Source organism: Carcharodon carcharias, chromosome 9 (genome assembly GCF_017639515.1).
Source record: "Carcharodon carcharias isolate sCarCar2 chromosome 9, sCarCar2.pri, whole genome shotgun sequence".
Taxonomy (NCBI): domain Eukaryota; kingdom Metazoa; phylum Chordata; class Chondrichthyes; order Lamniformes; family Lamnidae; genus Carcharodon; species Carcharodon carcharias.
This window is the reverse complement of record NC_054475.1, coordinates 173359791-173379711: the sequence shown is the minus strand read 5'-3', so window position 1 is coordinate 173379711 and position 19921 is coordinate 173359791. Positions and strand designations below refer to the sequence as shown.

Below are 19921 nucleotides of genomic sequence, written 5' to 3'. Positions count from 1 at the left end.
GGTCATTTAGCCCAGCAGGTTGACTTACCCCACTGCTGCAACCCTACCTCTCCACAAAGTCTGAACTGCATTGAATCACTGAATAGCATGTGTCCTTTGCTGGGTGGGCCAGCAGATATTGCCCATACTGAGGTCAGCCTGAGAGGGTGGTGAAGAGATGTGTTTTGCCCCTGCAGCATGTGTTACACTGAGTCCCACATGGATGGTTTGGGGGCAAGCTGGAGGAGCTGCACCTAGGCGCTGTGCTTGAACTCCAGGGCATGTCCAAGTCAGGGTGATGACATGCTGGGAGAGGAGCTTCAAGGTGAGGTGGCAACGAACCAACTGCTGTGCTCTGCAATCCATGTACTTGCGCCTCCTTGCTATGGAAGGATATACCGTGTGGTGCCTAATGTGATGTAGGCAGCATGTGTCCAAGGGGGAGGTGGGGTGGGTGGGGAACAGGCCTAGCATCTTTGTGTGAGTGTTCAGCAGCAGCTGGGTGAGGAGGCACTGGAGCCCTGATATGTCCCACGCTGGTTGGGGTGGGTCATGTGCTAAGCGAGTCCTTGTGCAATGCTCGTATCTCATTTTCAGGAGAAGAATGCTTATAACGCGGCAGAGCATGCAAGGACTGGCGGCAGCCAGGTGCAGATGGCCATTCTTAGCCGGTTCGAGCAGGAGGCCCTGGATTTAGAGAGGAGCCATGTGCCCAGGTCCCTAATGTCGGTGAGGCTGGAGTGCCACGGCCGGGTATTTATGCTCAATAATGAGGTCAGCACTGTTCTCCCAACAGCCACAGCAGTGCTGAATATTAATTGATTTAATTTTGCAACATGGTTTGACCATTGCTTTGGAAGGATGAACGTACGATGATCCGGGGGACAGGGATGCACTTTGTCATTCTCTCCAAATTAACTGATCCACTGTCCTTGTTCTTCCTTTCAGCATCGTCGAAGCAGGGTTGGAGGAGGCGCAGCAGAGGCCCCCTCTCACATCTGAGGGGCCTGAAGTCTCACCAGCGTGACACATCTCTGCGAGGTAGGCACCAGCGCAGATACTAGCACCTCAGTGGGAATTCGAACATCAACTAGTGTCCCGGGCACAGTGGTGAGGACACTTCACAGTCACTGGAGGAGCTGGCAGAGACAGAGAATGCCCATGGCGCCAGAAGTTGCAGGGCTGAAGGGGACCAGGCATGTGCTCAGTTGGCGCCTGATGATGTGCCTCTGGAGTCGTCCGCGATGCAGCAGGGGCAAGAAATGCGGCCGGTGTGCGGGAGCATCTGGGGTAGATACATGAGGCTATGATTGGCTTGGTGTCTTGGTGGAGGAGTCCATGTGGACGATCGCCAAAGCAATGAGCTACATGTCCGAGCACCATGCGTCCTCCATGGAGTGACTCTCGTGGAGTGGCTCCTCCAGGAGACACGTCAGGGCTTCCTGGGGATGCGCTCAGACCAGCAAGCCCTCACAGCGGCATTGACCTCAGTTGGTCATTGCCAGTGTGGGAGATGGTCTGGGCATCAAGTTTCCCAGCTTGGTGCCCATCCATCCACGGTGAGCAGGGAGGTCCGAAGCAACCTCACGTCAGTGCAGCAGCTGCCTGGCGTCTCTGCGGGCACCTCTCAGGGCGCTCCAGGTGAGGGTGGCAGCTCCCCCGCCCCTTTCCCAGTGACCGTAGCATCTGGTGAGGCTGTGACAACTAGGGAGATGCCAGCTGTGGAACTGGCCACTCCCTCCCAGGTGGGGCCAGCACAGGCTCCACGGGTCAGAGGACATCTGCCAAGGTCATCGAGGCCAACAGGACAGCAGAGTCAACAGGCTGTCTCAGATGGGGCAGCACCAAGATGCAGCACCCGGAAACGAAAACAGAAGGCACCTTCGGCACACCACGGGTTTATCACTGGTGCTTTTGTGTTGGGCTGAGATGAGGTCCTTATGATTTGTTCTGATTTGTAACACAATTGTCTTTTTTTTTGCATAAGTTTGTTTGCTTGACATATTAAATCCAGATATGTCACCATGGCTGAGGGTGCCTCCTTTCTTCTGCATGTGGATGGCTTCCAAAAATATAATGAGTGCTTTGTTGGGCATTCAGCTTTATTAACAAGGCCCTTAGTTACTGTTCCTAACCTGGCAGATTTTGCACTCAGGTGTCGAGTATGGAGCCTACAGCCCAGGCTTGTCCTGGAGGTCCATCTGTGGTGCGCTAACTGAAGATTTATTGGATTAAAGCCTTCCGGGTGTCCCTACCTCCCTGCAGTATGCCTGGTCAGTGTTTAACCCCTCAGCATTTCCCTGTGTGTGTTCATCCTTGGACTCACTACTGGACTCATCGTGTGCAGCTGCAGCCACTGTGTCGATGTTTTCATCGTTCATTGCGTCCCCCCTTTCCAGCGCAAGATCGTGGAGAGTGCAGCCTGCTACCACTATCACTGAGACACAATCTGGGGGATACTGAGCGGTCCAGGCATTGGAAGTGCATCTTGAGAAGACTGATGGCTCTCTCCACCACAGCCCTTGTGGAGCCCTGGCTCCTATTGTACCGCTGCTCAGCTTCTGTTCTTGGATGGTGGAGAGGCGTCATGAGCCACCTTCTGAGGAGATAGCCCTTGTCACCCAGCAGCCATCCATCCAGCCGGGCTGGAGCACTGAAGAGCCCCGGCACCTGGGAGTGTCTGAGAATGTAGGCGTCGTGGGAGCTGCCTGGGTACCTTGCACAGACTTGTAGAATCTGCATCCTGTGATCACACACTATCTGCACGTGCATGGAATGGAAGCCCTTCCTGTTGATGAAGGCACCCAGCTCACCTGCTGGCGCCTTGATGGCCACATGTGTACAGTCTATAGCACCCTGGACATGGGGGAAGCCAGCAATGGTCACGAAGCCTCTGGCTCACTCACCCAGTGCATGTGGATGAAGGTCAATGCACGGCTGAACAGAGCGTCTGTAACCTGCTTTACACAAGTGTGGACAGCTGCTTGGGAGACACCGCAAAGATCACCCACCGGGCCCTGGAAGGAGCCAGAGGCATAGAAGTTGAGAGCAGCTGTGACCTTCAGAGCCGCTGGCATGGGGTGTCCACCCACACAGTTAGCGGAGATCTCAGGTCCAATCATCTGACAGATATAGTTGACTATCACCCTTGAGAGACGGAGCCTCCTTCGGCACTGCACCTCAGACATATTGAGGTAACTGCTTCACCGCCTGTATACCCTGGCAGCAGGATAGTGGCCTCTTTTGCGGCCCCTTGCACCATGGACAGCCTCTTGGCCCTGTGCCCCTTGTGCCTGCACCTGTACTCCCAAAGGTGGCTCCCCTGGAGGCTGATTGTCCAGTCCTGGCCTCCTCCTTATTCTATCCCTCCCTTCCTCCTCAGAAAAGCTGCCTCCAGTGGACAGTTCAGCTTCCATTTCCAGTCTAAGGGAAGGCTTCCTGAAACCTGCTGGCCCAGAAAAGATTCCTCACTGTAGTGTGCTGACCTGAGGGTTAAGAGTCCAGACAAAGCAGCTGGTATGCATTTTGAAGCACTGCAGATCACACAGGCAAGTATCAGTAACTTTGAAAAAAATAATACTTGACAGAGCACACTCAGCGTCTATTGCTGAGTCAAGGGCCTTAAGTGGCCTGTTAATTAATGGCGGGTGCGTATCGGACATCATTGCACGCACGCCCAACAAACTATCACAATGGCGCGCAGTGACATCAGGACACTTGCCCAACATCATCGTGCGTCATTCCCAATGGGAAAATTCTGCCCGATGTTTCTATTCAACTCCAGCCCCACAACCCTCTGAGACACATGTGCTCCTCTAATTCTGTTATCTTGTTCCTTTGCCTTCAGATGCAAAGTCCCTAGGCCCAGGAATTCCCTCCCTAAACCTCTCAGCCTCTACCTTACTTTCTTCTTTTAAGATGTTCCTTAAAACCAAACCCTTTGACCAACCTTTTAGTCATCTGCCCAATATTGCCTTCTGGGGCTCAGTATCAATTTAGCCCTGGATCATTTTCTCCCCCATCCATTAAGCTGATTGACCTGCAGTTGCAGGGTTTATTATTCTCCCTTTTTAAAAACAGGAGTGAAACATTTGTAATCCTTCAGTCTACCACCATACTTAAGGAGGCTTAGGAGATTGTGACCTCAGTAACCTAGGACGGATCCCAATGGGGATCCTTTTCTACTTTGGCCAACGCACTGACATTTCGTGATTAATGATCCAAGCTATGAACATTTATCAGAGGAGTGCAGGCATAAGTAATTCTTTTTAAGTCTGTTAAAACTTAAAATGTTCAAATACTTTTAACAAAGAAATAGAGGAAGTCTGCCCTATGGAAAGGCTGTCGTTGCTAAGCTGAGTTTGTTGAGAGCTACATGGGTAACAGAGCAGGGTGAAACATGCAACATTCTGAAAATTTCCCTGTTTAATGAAAAAGCAGAAATGATTAATTCACCCAGGCACCAAATCATGAATATACCTTTTGAGAGATCTGCATGCTGTTCTCCTGCATGTTCATTATTGCATCAGAAATCTTAACATCAATAGGGTCCATGACTGATTCAATGTTGAATGGTCCTTCCAACCTCTCTGCAACCATCAACATCGCATCTGTAAAGAGAAACAGCAATTACAGAAAATGGTCATACTCCACAACTTTGCTTCACTTCAAAATCTTCAGTTCTGTCCTCAAAGACGAACTTAATTCGCTTCTTCACACTGCTCATCAATAGTTTGAAACAAAGCTTCGGATGAAACTGACCTAGTTACCTCAGCAGGAGATTACAAAAGGGTTGAATAACAGCAGTCAGAAAGGGTTGTCAAACATATCAGGGGTTGCAGTTATCAAAACAAGGCAAACTGTAGTAGCAGCCTGACACTGCAATCAATGCACCGTATGGAAGGATGGTTCCTAAAAACTGTGAATAGACAGGTTGTATAGCTGGGTAAAGCAAACAGCATCATCAGCAGAATCATGTGAATGACGTGACTTTATTGTGCAAACATTAAGGCAGCTCCTTCTCCCACAAACCAGGAGGAGCTTCTATAGTCAAGCAGCCAATCCCAAATTTAGACACAACAGCAAATGGGTATCTAAAGAGCGCTGACCTTGCCCCAGTTTACACCAGTTTACAGTTTCCAATAACCAAATATAACCAACTGGAAAATCTATCTCTGATGCAGTTTGATTGAAACATGATTTGGTATTTAAAATGGAGCAGATTTCCCCTGACAGCATCTCCACTGCATGGAGGTTCTACGAAAGAAGTATTTCCTTTAATCAATTTACATTCAAACAACTAATTTTAACTCTATACATTCCAAACAACCCTACTGTTACAAACTCAAAACTTTGCTCATGTAGCGAACCGCAATACCAGCCTCACATTGCACACTTGGATCAGATATTAAATTGTGTACCAATTTTGGTGCATGTAAAAGAAAGCATTCACGGCAGCATTTGAAAGCAGCAGGGGAATCCTCCCAGTGTCCTTGAAAACATTCATCCTCAGCTAAACCACAAAAAAAGTTTAACGGCTTGTGGAGTCTTGCTGTGTGCAAATTGGCTACAGTGTTTGTAATGGAATGTTTAAGTACCATTTCAACAGCAGATGAGGCCTCAGCTTAGTGCCTCATCTAATTAGATGCCTCCACCAATGCAGTGCTCCCTTGGTTTGGCTCCGCTGACAGTGCAACACTCCCTCTGTACTGTCCCTCCAACAGTGCAGCAATCCCTTGTCGTGGACCTTCTGAGAATGCAGCATTCCCTCGGTATTGCCCCTCCAACAGCGCAGCACCCCCTCAGTACTGCCCTTCCAATAGTGTAGCACTCCCTAAATAATGCCACTTCGGCAGTGCAGCACTCCCTCAGTACTGCCCTTCCAACAGTGCAGCACTCCCTAAATAATGCTACTTTGGCAGTGCAGCGCTCCCTCAGTACAGCCCCTCCGAGAGTGTAGCACACCCTAAATACTGCGCCTCCAACAGTGCTGTGATCCTTTGGTAAAGCCCCTTCAGTATTGCAGCACTCCAAGTACTGACCCTCTGAAAATGCAGCACTCCTTCAATATTGATCCTCCGACAACGCAGCACTCCCTCAGTACTGCCCTTCCAACTGTGCAGCACTCCTCAGTACTGACCCTCCGACAGTGCAGCACTGCCTCAGTACTGACCCTCCGACAGTGCAGCACTGCCTCAGTACTGACCCTCCGACAGTGCAGCACTGCCTCAGTACTGACCCTCCGACAGTGCAGCACTGCCTCAGTACTGACCCTCCGACAGTGCAGCACTGCCTCAGTACTGACCCTCCGACAGTGCAGCACTGCCTCAGTACTGACCCTCCGACAGTGCAGCACTGCCTCAGTACTGACCCTCCGACAGTGCAGCACTGCCTCAGTACTGACCCTCCGACAGTGCAGCACTGCCTCAGTACTGACCCTCCGACAGTGCAGCACTGCCTCAGTACTGACCCTCCGACAGTGCAGCACTCCCTCAGTACTGACCCTCCGACAGTGCAGCACTGCCTCAGTACTGACACTCCGACAGTGCAGCACTGCCTCAGTACTGACCCTCCCACAGTGCAGCACTGCCTCAGTACTGACACTCCGACAGTGCAGCACTGCCTCAGTACTGACCCTCCCACAGTGCAGCACTGCCTCAGTACTGACACTCCGACAGTGCAGCACTGCCTCAGTACTGACCCTCCGACAGTGCAGCACTGCCTCAGTACTGACCCTTCCACAGTGCAGCACTGCCTCAGTACTGACCCTCCCACAGTGCAGCACTGCCTCAGTACTGACACTCCCACAGTGCAGCACTGCCTCAGTACTGACACTCCGACAGTGCAGCACCGCCTCAGTACTGACACTCCGGCAGTGCAGCACCGCCTCAGTACTGACACTCCGGCAGTGCAGCACCGCCTCAGTACTGACCCTCCGACAGTGCAGCACTGCCTCAGTACTGACACTCCAACAGCGCAGAACTCTCTTGGTGAGATCCCTCTGACAGTGCAGCACTCTTTTTGTATGGGTCTCTGAAATTGCAGTGCATCTTCTGTGTTGCCATTCAACAGTGCAGCACTCCCTTAGCACTGACCCTCCGACAATATACAAACCTCTTGGTATGGCCCCTCCAACAGTGCAGTACTTCCTCCTGTGACCTATCTAAAAATGCAGCGCTTGCTCAGTACAGATCCTCTGACTGTGAGGTGCTTCCTCAGTGCTGCATCTCTGACTGCACAGCACTGCCTCACTACTGGGCTCCCAACAGTGCAGCACTTACCTGATGCTGATCTTTATCTCCACTCCATTTACCAACCTTCTTCATGTTGTTTTTGGGATGTGGGCTTCACTGGCAAGTCCTACGGTTGTTGCCCATCCTTAATTGCCTTCAGAAGGTCTATTCCCATTGTCACGACTGCCTGGGGATAGTGCGCTGTAATATCAAGTCCCACTGTTCCCCGGGCCACGACAAATGTGAAAAGTTTTACCAAACCACCAGATTGCCCCAATTCTACCTAACTGTTTAATTTAGGTTAACAGGATACGAGCACCAGGTTTGTAAACTTAATAAGTAAATAACTGTTTATTGAACACACTGTCATTAACCAGTGGCAAAAGAAAGAAATATGAACTGCTAATTTCTAACACTATAACCTAAACTCTACCTCTTCTTAAATCCCTATACACATACATACAAAACATAAAACACACAAAAACATGGATTTTAAAGGTAGGGATAAAACAGTTCAATAGCACTAATTCTGGAGTACAGGATTTGATGGGTTGATTTTGATCAATGTCTTCCAAATTCCTTTCAGTTCTTAGTTGATGACACAAGGTGATCTTCCAGCACTTTCAGTATTTAGTTCACTGTTGAGCACTTGCCTTTCAATGTCTCTGACAGTGATTTTTCCCTTTGCCTCTTGACAGGGCTTTTCAAGGAGAGAGCAGGTTATAGAGATATGAGAAAAAAAAGCCAGCTTGCTATTATTGTGGAATTACTGGAATCTTCCACACACAGCAGAAAGAGGTTTTAGGTCTTGTGCCTTTCAGGCTAGGAGCTATTCAGTTACACTGCTCTCACACAAAACCTGGTCAGGAGCCAATTAAAACATTTTGCCAAGCAGCTCCCTTGGTCCAGGACTCTTTTCCGGCACCATCCTGTCTTTCATGGCACACTCTGTTCTAGGGCTGCAATATTGTATATACCTCTCATCCTGTTCTAGTGGGCATGTCCTTCAACCTGCAGCCATTGTAATTTTAATCTCCAGTCCAACAGAAAATAAAAAGATATGTTCTTTATGCCATACCACTTGATTTCTTAAGTTAGTTCAAAAATATACTGTTCGATGTTTTGAATATACTTAATGACTGAGCATCGACCATTATCTGGGGTTGAGTAGTCCCAAGTTTCACATCCCTTTGAGTTAAGAAATTTCTCATCTCGGTCCTAAAAGGCCAACCCTTTATTCTGAGACCCTGACCCTTGGTTCTAGCCTCCCCATCCAGGGGAAAGATTCATTCAGCATCAATTCTGTCAAACCTCTTAAGGATTTTACATGTTTCAATTAGATTGCCTCTCATTCTTCTAAATTCAAAGAAAAATGGGGCTAGTTTTGACAATCCTCTCATCCCAGGAACCAGTCTCGTAAACCTATACTGCACTCCCTGCAAGGTGCTATTTCATATATTCCCATTTCACACTGCTATTTCATATGTTCCTATATAATTTCCCAATCAACTTAAGCAACTCGCCTTTCACCCCTACGTAATTTCCTTGTTCAGATTTAAGACTTAGTTTTGGGCTCAAATGTGTCGTTCTCAAATTCAATATAAAATTCTCTCAAATGATGATCACTCTTCCCAAAGGTTATTTACAAGTTTATTAATTAATCTTTTCTCATTGCACAATATTAGATCTGAAATGGACTGTTCCCTAATTGATTCCTCAACATACTGATCTCAAAAACTCTTATCTATACATTTCATGATCTCCTCCTCCACACTACAAATTTAGTTTGCCAAGTATGTAAGAAAACTGAGGACCCCCACGATTGCTGCATGGCCTTTGTTACTTGCATCTTTAATTTCCCGATTCATACTTTACCTGACGCTACAGCTACTGTTAGGGAGCCTATATGCTACTTCCATAGGTATTTCCTGCCCCTTGTTGCTTCTTAGCTTCACCCAAACTGATTGTAGGGGCAGAATCCAGTCAAGGATGGGGTCCTTGGCCGTTGCCTGGACAGCTGACAAGACCAACACATTGCTTCTTTCTGGGAAGGCCCACAGGTATTACGTGCCAATCAAGCAGTTGACAGGCCAGCAGTGGGCTTTTCCTGGGAATCAGGACCCTGGAGGGCGGAAGTCCTGCCGATCAAGAGTTGCCGGCTAATTAAAAGCTGGCAACCCTTTTGAACGGCAGCACCATCGAGGAGGGAGTGGCTGCTGCCAGAACAGCAACCATCCGAGGCCCAGGACCCAGGCCACAGGTGAGTGATAGCAGGAGGGGGTTTGTGGGTAGAGGAACATGGGAGAGAATATGTAAGGGAGTTGACAGCAAGTGGCTCTCAACGGGCCCCTCTTCCCGATACTGCATCCCTCAATCAGGCAGAGTGTCTTTGAAACATAGAAGATAGGAGCAAGGGTAGGTCATTCGGCCCTTCGAGCCTGCTCCGTCATACAATATGATCATGGCTGATCCTCTAACTCAATGCCGTACTCCTGCGTTCTCCCCATACCCACAGACGCCTTTAGAGCCCAGAAATCTATTTCCTTCCTAAATATATTCAGTGAAATGGCCTCCATAGCCTTCTGTGGTAGAGAATTCCATAGATTCACCAACCTCTGAGTGAATTTGTTTCTCATCATCTCAGTCCTAAATGGTCAACCCCTTATCCTGAGACTGTGACCCCTTGTTCTGGACCCCCCAGCCAGAGGAAATATCATCCCTGCATTCAGTCTGTACATCCCTGTCCGAATTTTATATGTTTCAATGAGATCACCTTTCATTCTTCTAAACTCCAGTGAATACAGGCCTAGTTGGCCCAATCTCTTCTCATACGACAATCCTGCCTCCCAGGAATCAGTCTGGTGAACCTTCACTGCACTCCCTCTATGGCAAGTATATCCTTTCATAGGTAAGGAGACCAAAACTGCACAGAATACTCCAGATGTGGTCTCACTAAGGCCCTATACAGTTGCAGTAAGACATCCTAGCTCTTGTACTCAAGTCCTCTCTCAATGAAGGCCAACATAACATTTGCCTTTTTAACTGCTTGCTGCATCTGCATGCTTGCTTTGTGATTGGTGTATAAGGACACCCAGGTCTCTTTGTACATCAACATTTCCCAATTTATCACCATTTAAATAATACTCTGCCATTCTGTTTTTCCTACCAAAGTGGATAATTTCACACTTATCCATGTTATTGCATCTGCTATGTATTTGCCCACTCACTCAACCTGTCTAAATCGCCTTGAAGCCTCTTAACATCGTCCTCATCGCTCACATTCCTACCAAGTTCACGCCGTCGGCAAACTTGGAAATATTACAAACAAAAACAGAAAATGCTGGAAAAACTCAGCAGGTCTGACAGCATCTGTGGAGAGGAAAAAAAAGTTAATGTTCCGAATCTGTATGACTCTTCTTCAGAGCTAAAGAGAAGTAAAAATGTGATGAAATTCATACTGTTTAAATGGGGTGGAGCAGGTGAAAATGGATAGAAGGCCAGTGATAGGTGGAGGCAAAGCAGAGATTGCCAGGGATGTCATGGATAAAAGATCAAAGGAGTGTTGATGATAGTGGTACTTGCTAAAGGATCTTCTGAAAATCCAAATACACCACATCCACTGGTTCTCCCTCATCTATTCTGCTAGTTACGTCCTCAAAGGACTCCAGTAGGTTTGTCAAACATGATTTCCCTTTCATAAACCCAGACAGTTGGAATAAATGGGTCTTTTTCAGAGTGGCAGGCGGTGACTAGTGGGGTATCACGTGGATCAGTGCTTGGGCCCCAGCTATTCATAACACATATCAATGATTTGGATGAGGGAACCAAATGTAACATCTGGGAGGCTTCAAGGCAATTTAGACATTGAGTGAGTGGGCAAATACATGGCAGATGCAATATAATGTGGATAAGTGTGAAGTGTGGGATTCTTACAGTTCCACGCACAATAGGTTTGACCTTATCAGAAACCTTGTAAAAGGGGCCCAAGATATTTGTTCACCAAGCAGGCTTGATGCTGAAATAGGGTGTATCGAAGACAATCTGCGGACTGATGGCTACCCTGATCAGATCATTTCGGGCTGTATATTGTGTAACTCATGAGTGGGCCCAAGGCCGTCACTTTTGGCCCCAAAAAGTGTCCAGTTTACCTCAGATTGCCATGGAAGGGCAAGGTATCACAAAAATTTGAGCCACAGGTGAAGCTGTTTTGCGCTACAACAATGCAATAGCAACACGAGTGGTATTCACCACCAACCAGGTGCTGTTGTCAAGTCAAAAAGATGTTCTGCCTATCACACAAATAAGTATTATGAGTTTCAGTGCTAGTGTGACGTTATGTAGGCCGGACATCCCAAAGACTGGATGATCATATCAAACAGCACGTCTCAGCTTTCTACCCAGAATTAGCACATTCCTTAGATAATATCACCACCTTCAACACCTCTTTGTCCTTTTGTCTATGACATCTTTTGGCAATCTCCACCTATCACTGGTCTTCTATCCAGCTCTACCTATCTCACCCCCACCTCCCAAACCAGCTTATATTTCACCTTTTTTCTATTTTTACTTAGTTCTGTTGAAGAGTCATATGGACTCGAAACGTTAACTGTGTTCCTCTCTGCAGATGCTGCCAGACCTGCTGAGTTTTTCCAGGTATTTTTATTTTTGTTTTGAATTTCCAGCATCCGCATTTTTTTGCTTTTATCTTGGTGTTTAATTGACTGCCACTTCTCTTCAAGGAATGTCTACCTTGAAGAAGTATTGCTCTTCTGTCCGACAGGATTTCCGTTCACCTTCATTGCTTTCCATTTCTCTCCTGGTGTTTGACAAGGCGTTTACTAAGACCCGCCTTCACAGCCATATATCCTTCCTCAGTGACGGTCTCCATCTTTGACTTGCCCCACGTGGACTTCAACTGAAGTTCCATCCCTCATGTTTCGAACCCACCCAGGATTACAGGTATCTCCGGGACATACAATGCTCCTCGGACTGCTGTTCTCGTCGCATTCTGAGATCCACACTCAGTGCCACGCGCTGCCATATGAACACACTCGACCTCTCCCTCCAGCAGCGCCGACGCACCCTATTTCTAAGCTGTCCTTGCCCCCAGTTTCATTTTATTCTTCACCTCATCCAACGCCTCAACAAGAAACTTTGTCTCTATTTTTCAGGTGCAAAGCAACACAAGCTCCAACAACTCATCGACACCAACGCCCATCCAGGACCCTCCACCCCTGCCTGTCCCTCTGTCCCCATCCCGTCTTCCAATCCTAGCCCCAGTCGTGTAGTCACTATACCCCCTGACCTTCCCCTCTCCGATGCTGAACTTTCAGTGCTTAGCAAAGGATTTAGTTTCATACCCTTGCGCCCTCATCTCAATGAATTTCGGGCTCAGCACGATGCTGAACTCTTCTTCCGCCGCCTTCGTCTCCATGCTCACTTCTTTGGGCAGGAGTTCTCTCCCCGTTCAACGGATCCTTTTACCCGCCTCCAATATTCTCCCTCCACCTGAACCCCTCCCTCTGGATTCTTACCTTCTCTTGATCTTTTCATTGAGAACCGCCAGTGTGACATTAGTCGTCTCAATTTCTCTGCTCCTCTCACCCACTGTAACCTGTCTCTCTCTCTGAACTTGCTGCACTCCATTTTCTCAGGTCCAATCCTGACATTGTCATCAAACCTGCTGACAAGGGTGGTGCTGTTGCTGTCTGGCGCACTGACCTCTACCTCGCAGAGGCTGAGTATCAACTCGCAGACACTTCCTCTTACCTCCCCCTGGACCATGACCCCACCACTGAACATCAAGCCATTGTTTCCAGGACTGTTATTGACCTCATCTCCTCTGGAGATCTTCCTTCCACAGCTTCCAACCTCATAGTCTCCCAACCTCGGATGGCCCGCTTCTACCTCCTACCCAAAATCCGCAAACAGGACTGTCCTGGCAGACCAATCGTGTCAGCCTGTTCCTGCCCCATTTCTTGCTATCTTGACTCCATTCTCTCTCCTCTTGTCCAGTCCCTTCCCGCCTACATCCGTGATTCCTCTGACACCCTACATCATATCAACAATTTCCAGTTCCCTGGCCCCAACCGCCTCCTCTTCACCATAGACGTCCAATCACTCTACACCTCCATCCCCCACCAGGATGGTCTGATGGCTCTCCACTTCTTCCTCAAACAGAGGCCCGAACAATCCCCATCCACCACTACTCTCCTCCGTCTGGCTGAACTTGTTCTCACACTGAACAATTTCTCCTTTAACTCTTCTCACTTCCTCCAAATAAAAGGTGTAGCTATGGGTACCCGCATGGGCCCCAGTTATGCCTGTCTCTTTATGGGGTATGTGGAACATTCCTTGTTCCAGTTCTACTCTGGCCCCCTCCCACAACTCTTTCTCCGGTACATTGATGATAACTTCGGTGCTGCTTCATGCTCTCATCTGGACCTGGAAAAATTTATTAATTTTGCTTCCAATTTCCACCCCTCCATCATTTTCACATGGTCCATCTCTGACACTTCCCTTCCTTGACCTCTCTGTCTCCATTTCTGGTGATAGACTGTCCACCAATATTCATTACAAGCCTACCGACTCCCACAGCTACCTCGACTACAGATCCTCACACCCCGCTTCCTGTAAGGACTCCATCCCATTCTCTCAGTTCCTTCACCTCCGTTGCATCTGTTCTGATGATGCTACCTTCAAAAACCGTTCCTCTGACATGTCTTCCTTCTTCCTTAACCGAAGTTTTCCACCCACGGTCGTTGACAGGGCCCTCAACTGCGTCTGGCCCATCCGCCTTCACACCTTCCTCTCCCTCCCAGAACCATAATAGGGTTCCCCTTGTCCTCACTTATCACCCCATCAGCCTCCGCATTCAAAGGATCATCCTCTGCCATTTCTGCCAACTCCAGCATGATGCCACCACCAAACACATCTTCCCTTCACCCACCCCGGCAGCATTCCGCAGGGAGCGTTCCCTCCGGGACATCCTGGTCCACTCCTCCATCACCCTCTACACCTCAACCCCTTCCCATGGCACCTTCCCATGCTACCACAAAGGTGCAACACCTGCCCCTTTACTTCCCCTCTCCTCACCGTCCAAGGGCCCAAACACTCCTTTCAAGTGAAGCAACATTTCAATTGCACTTCCCTCAATTTAGTCTACTGCATTCGTTGCCCCCAATGCGGTGTCCTCTACATTGGAGAGATCAAACGCAGACAGGGTGACCGCTTTGCAGAACACCTTCGGTCTGTCCGCAAGCATGACCCAGATCTCCCTGTCGCTTGCCATTTCAACATTCCACCCTGCTCTCATGCCCACATGTCTGTCCTTGGCTTGCTGCATTGTTCCAGTGAAGCTCAATGCAAACTGGGGGAACAGCACCTCATCTTCTGACTAGGCACTTTACAGCCTTCCGGACTGAATATTGAGTTCAACAATTTTAGATCATGAACTCTCTCCTCCATCCCCACCCCCTTTCCTCCCAATAATTTATAGATTTTTCTTTTCCCACTTATTTCCATTATTTTTAAATGTATTTCCATCCATTGTTTTATCTCTACCTTTTAGCCTATTTCGATCCCTTCCCTTCACCCCACCCCCACTAGGGATATCTGTACCTTGCTTGTCCTGCTTTCTACCCTTAACCAGCACATTCCTTAGATTATATCACCACCTTCAACACCTCTTTGTCCTTTTGTCTATGACATCTTTTGGCTATCTCCACCTATCACTGGCACTCTATCCAACACTACCTGTCCCACCCACCCCCTTAAACCAGCTTATATTTCACCTCTTTTCTATTTTTACTTAGTTCTGTTGAAGAGTCACATGGACTCGAAATGTTAACTGTGTTCCTCTCCGCAGATGCTGCCAGACCTGCTGAGTTTTTCCAGGTATTTTTATTTTTGTTTAGCATGTCTCAGCTGTTGTTCACAACGGGCAAGATACAGACCGTAGCCAACCAGCCCATGCTTGCAAAGCTCAAAACACAGTGTGCAACATTAGACGTGATTCCCGATTGGACAACAGTTGCTGAACAATCCTGAGTGTGCTAAGAATTACGCTGACAACCAATTTAAGATTGTCAGTCAGGCTCACAGTGTGGTGCATTTGCGTGTACTGTAAGCTACATATATTAATACACAGGGCACTGTTCTTTGCAGACAGAAAGGACATGTACACACATTGTGCCTGTTTCAGCCAAACAAAATAAGTGACAGTCATTTGCTGGCTCATTCCTCAGGGCAATGCCTTGACCAATCAAAGTCAAGCTGCCTGGTTTAAATTTCGAACAATGCTTGGCTGTTAACTGTCAGTCACCATTAACTGGTGCATTCTCCATGGCAACACCTGCACCAGAGTTCATTTGCCTACCAATCAGCACTCTCTTTTCACACAGTATAAATTGTTTTCACCTTTTTCTGTATTCTTGCGAAGTGTCCTGTTGAGTGCAAGACAAAAAGCTTTGATATATCTATTTTTTCAGCAATACACAAGTTCTGCACTGCCAACTGACTAAAAAAAGTTATTACTGCTTAAGCTGTCTGACCCTTTTTGACCCATTCTGCCTATTTTCACTCAAATTTTTACTCTGCTCTACAGCCTCAACATTTCTATTACTGCTTTTTAAATTTACCCTTACCTTTTCTGAATCGCCTACATTGTTCCACCCCCAAGGGCTTTATACAAATTCTCACTGCCAGCAATAGAGACTGATAGTTTCTCATATATGAGGGTATTGATGATTGGAGTGTTAGGAGAAGGAGGACACAGAGACTAACAATAAACAAGACGTGAATTTCTAGTGAGGGAGAACAGCCTGCATTATGTAAAAGGTTGGTACAAGTTCCAGCATTAAACTGACCTGATTGAAGCCTTCTCCTGCTGCTATGACCGACAACAGTAAGCAAAAGAAATGTTCCAATGTATGTGAGTGCTTATTGTGGTTTCACACATGCCCTCAGTATACTACTGTTGCTTGAGATCAGGGGGCCACACTCTCTCACCCACTTCCTTGCTTCCCAACACTCCACCACCACATGATTCTTGGTTGCACATGAAACTTAAAAAATAACTCACCAATAAAATTGTTCCACTCTGTGTCCAGATCTGCCTGATTGGCCAAGCAACCCTTCATGACATTGAGGCAGTAATTTTTACATGGTTTAAGAGCAATTAACCCATGACATTGTGGACAGTACGTCATCTTCAGCAGTGCGTTGGCACACTCTGTTGTTGGATTGACCTATTTTTTAAAAAGATGTAGATATTATAAGATGTAACGAAATACTTACATACTTGTCATTCTATCAACAACTTGAAGTAGTTTATGCCAATTTACAGCTTTGCTCTAAGAACTTCAGACGGAGAATTACCTACAGCCACCTATATGATTGACAGCTTGAAGTTGCTATCTACTTTGCAATACAAAGACTGATGCTTGATAAATACAAATGGAAACTGGTGAAGAGAATGAGTCTTAACCATCAACATTGGAGATGGTAGAACTTACAAAGTACAAACACATCTGCAACTGGGTTTTCTTATCATCTACCAGATATACATTTTTTAAAATTCATTCACGGGATGTGGGCTTCGCTGGCTGGGTCAGCATTTATTGCCCATCCCTAGTTGCCCTTGAGAAGATGGTTGGGAGCTGCCTTCTTGAACCACTGCAGTCCAAGTGGTGTAGGTACACCCACATTGCTGTTAGGGAGGGAGTTCCAGAATTTTGACCCCGTGACAGTGAAGGAATAGCAATATATTTCCAAGTCAGGATGGTGAGTGACTTGGAGGGGAACTTCCAGGTGGTGGAATTCCATTCATAAATGCATTTGCCATCGTTGGTTTTCCTTTGTTATCAAAGCTGGCCATTTCTTGCATGAATAGAGTCATCTGTTGTGCATTCTAACATGGCTGTGGAGTCTAATTGCAGACCTGCATGGCTTTCCATAGCGCAGGCAAAGATGAATTGTCTGATTTTGTTGGGGCTGCCTAGTCTTTCTAGCTTAACTTTTGTTCTTTGCTGCCTGTATTCTTTGCTGTTCAAAGGAAACTAAGTCACTACTTCAGATTGCTCCCCAGGTAGTTTTCTTGTGCATTTTTCTCTCAGTTTGTGGTGGACATATCACATTTCCTGAGATACACTTTCAAGAAATCTTTGAACCTTGATCATGGCCTACCTCGCAGGCAGTGTCCAAGTTTAAGTTGTGAATACATGAACGTATTAGGGATTTTATTGTCAGTCACATACACTACATGTCCATTCCATCTGATCTGGCTCTGACGATGAGTGCTTCAATTCCAGACATTTCTGCTCTTTGAGGTATTTCAGTATTGGGCACTTTGCATTATGCTTTTGCAACAATTCTTTACATTCACAGAAAAAGGGCCAGCCATACTCTAAGAACTGATACAATCTTTTGTAACATTTACAGTAATTGCTTACATACAATTTCAGAAACTAAAAATTGCGAAGCATGGTTAGCACATTGGTTCACAGAGAAGAAATGACTAGTACGGTAAATACTTGGCCTCAACTGAAGAATTGCATCCAATTAAAAGCAAAATACTGCAGATGTTGGAAGTCTAAAATAAAAATAGAAAATGTTAGCAGACCTCAATAAGTCTGGCAGCATCTGGCGGTCTGATGAAAGGTCATAGACCAAAAATATTAACTTTGCTTTTCTCTCCACAGGTGAACAGTCAATAGACTTTTGGCCGCTTTCCAAATTTTCCCATCCCGTCCGTGACAATGCCCACTGCCCACAGGACTGGGAAATCCTGGCCCAGGGCTTTGTAAAGCTGAAGTGTGACTTCTACTCCTTGTATTCTAGTTCTCTAGATATAAAAGCTAGCATTCCATTTGATTTTTTGATTATTTTCTGTACCTATTCATGAACATTTTGATGATCCATCTTCACCTTTTCTTAACTTTCTGTCCTTCCTAAATGTCACGTACCCTTCAATATTCAGATCCCAATCTATCCTGTAGCCATGTCTCTGTAAGGCTATAAAATCGTACTTATTTATTTCTAATTGCGCTATCAGTTCATCTGTTTTGTCTTGAATGCTGTGTGTGTTTAAATAGAGAGCCTTTAACTTTGTCCTCTTAATTTTGTAGCGCCTTGGCCTTATCTGCTGATTTACTCATAGAATTGTACTCTCTGTCTCTTCCTGTCACAGTCTGTTTATCCAGAGTAAAGGGTGGAGAGAGCCAAAAGTTCCTATATTGTGTTCAGGAAAATCTCCTAAAGCAGTATGTGTCCAATCCAACAAGAAAAGACGCATTGTTGGACCTCGTTCTTGGAAGTGAGGTGGGCCAAGTAAATCTAGTGTCAGTGGGGGAACATTTAAGAGACAGTGATCGTTGTATTGTACATTTTAAGATGATGATGGAAAAGGACGATAGGCAATCCAGAGTAAGAATAATTAACTTGACCAGAGCCAATTTCGATGGGACAAAGAACAAAGAAAAGTATAGCACAGGAACAGGCCCTTCGGCCCCCCAAGCCTGCGCCAATCATATTGCCTGTCAAACTAAAACATTTTGCACTTTCAGGGTCCGTATCCCTCTATTCCCATCTTATTCACATATTTGTCAAGCTGCCTCTTAAACACCACTATCGTACCTGCTTCCACCACCTCCTCTGGCAGCGAATTCCAGACACTCACTACCCTCTGCGTGAAAAACTTGCCCCGCACATCTCCTCTATAGTTTTCTCCTCTCACCTTAAATCTATGTCCCCTAGTAATTGACTCTTCCACCCTGGGAAAAAGCTTCTGACTATCTACTCTGTCCATGCCACTCATAATTTTGTAAACTTCTATCAAGTTAGCCCTCAATCTCCGTCGCTCTAGTGAGAACAATCCGAGTTTCTCCAACCTCTCCTCATAGCTAATAACCTCCAGACCAGACAGCATCTTGGTAAACCTCCTCTGCACCCTCTCCAATGCCTCCATATCCTTCTGGTAATGTGGCGACCAGAATTGCACGCAATATTCCAAGTGTGGCCTAACCAAGATTCTATACAGCTGTAGCATGACTTCCTAGCTTTTATACTCAATACCCCTGCCAATGAAGGCAAGCATGCCATATGCCTTCCTGACTACCTTATCCACCTGCGTTGCCACTTTCAGTGGACTTGTACACCCAGATCCCTCTGCCCGTCGATGCACTTAAGGGTTCTGCCATTTACTGTATAATTCCTACCTGTATTAGACCTTCCAAAATGCATTACCTCGCATTTGTCCGGATTAAACTCCATCTGCCATTTTTCCGCCCAAGTCTCCAACCGATCTACATCCCGTTGTATCCTTTGGCAATCCTCTTCACTATCTGCAACTCCTCCAACCTTAGTGTCGTCTGCAAACTCCAGTCCAGTTACATTTTCCTCCAAATCATTTATGTAAACAGCAAAGGTCCCAGCACTGATCCCTGCGGAACTCCACTAGTCACAGCTCTCCATTCAGAAAAGCACCCTTCCACTGCTACCCTCTGTCTTCTATGACCAAGCCAATTCTGTATCCATCTTGCCAGCTCACCTCTGATCCCGTGCGACTTTACCTTCTGTATCAGTCTGCCATGAGGGACCTTGTCAAAGGCCTTACTGAAATCCATGTATATAACATTCACTGCCCTTCCATCATCGATCATCTTTGTCACTTCCTCGAAAAACTCGATCAAGTTAGTGAGACACGACCTCCC

The 19921-nt window shown here is 46.8% G+C and overlaps 1 protein-coding gene across 1 annotated transcript in view; it reads right to left on the bottom strand.

The window, feature by feature from the left end:
• gpc4 (glypican 4) overlaps positions 1-19921 on the bottom strand; it is a 258786-nt gene that overhangs the window by 43867 nt on the left and 194998 nt on the right. The window contains exons 4-5 of the mRNA XM_041195585.1: positions 16294-16459; positions 4459-4589 (exon numbers count right to left, since the gene is read on the bottom strand). Coding sequence (XP_041051519.1) covers positions 4459-4589; positions 16294-16459 — 297 coding nt within the window. The remainder of the gene's footprint in view (positions 1-4458; positions 4590-16293; positions 16460-19921) is intronic.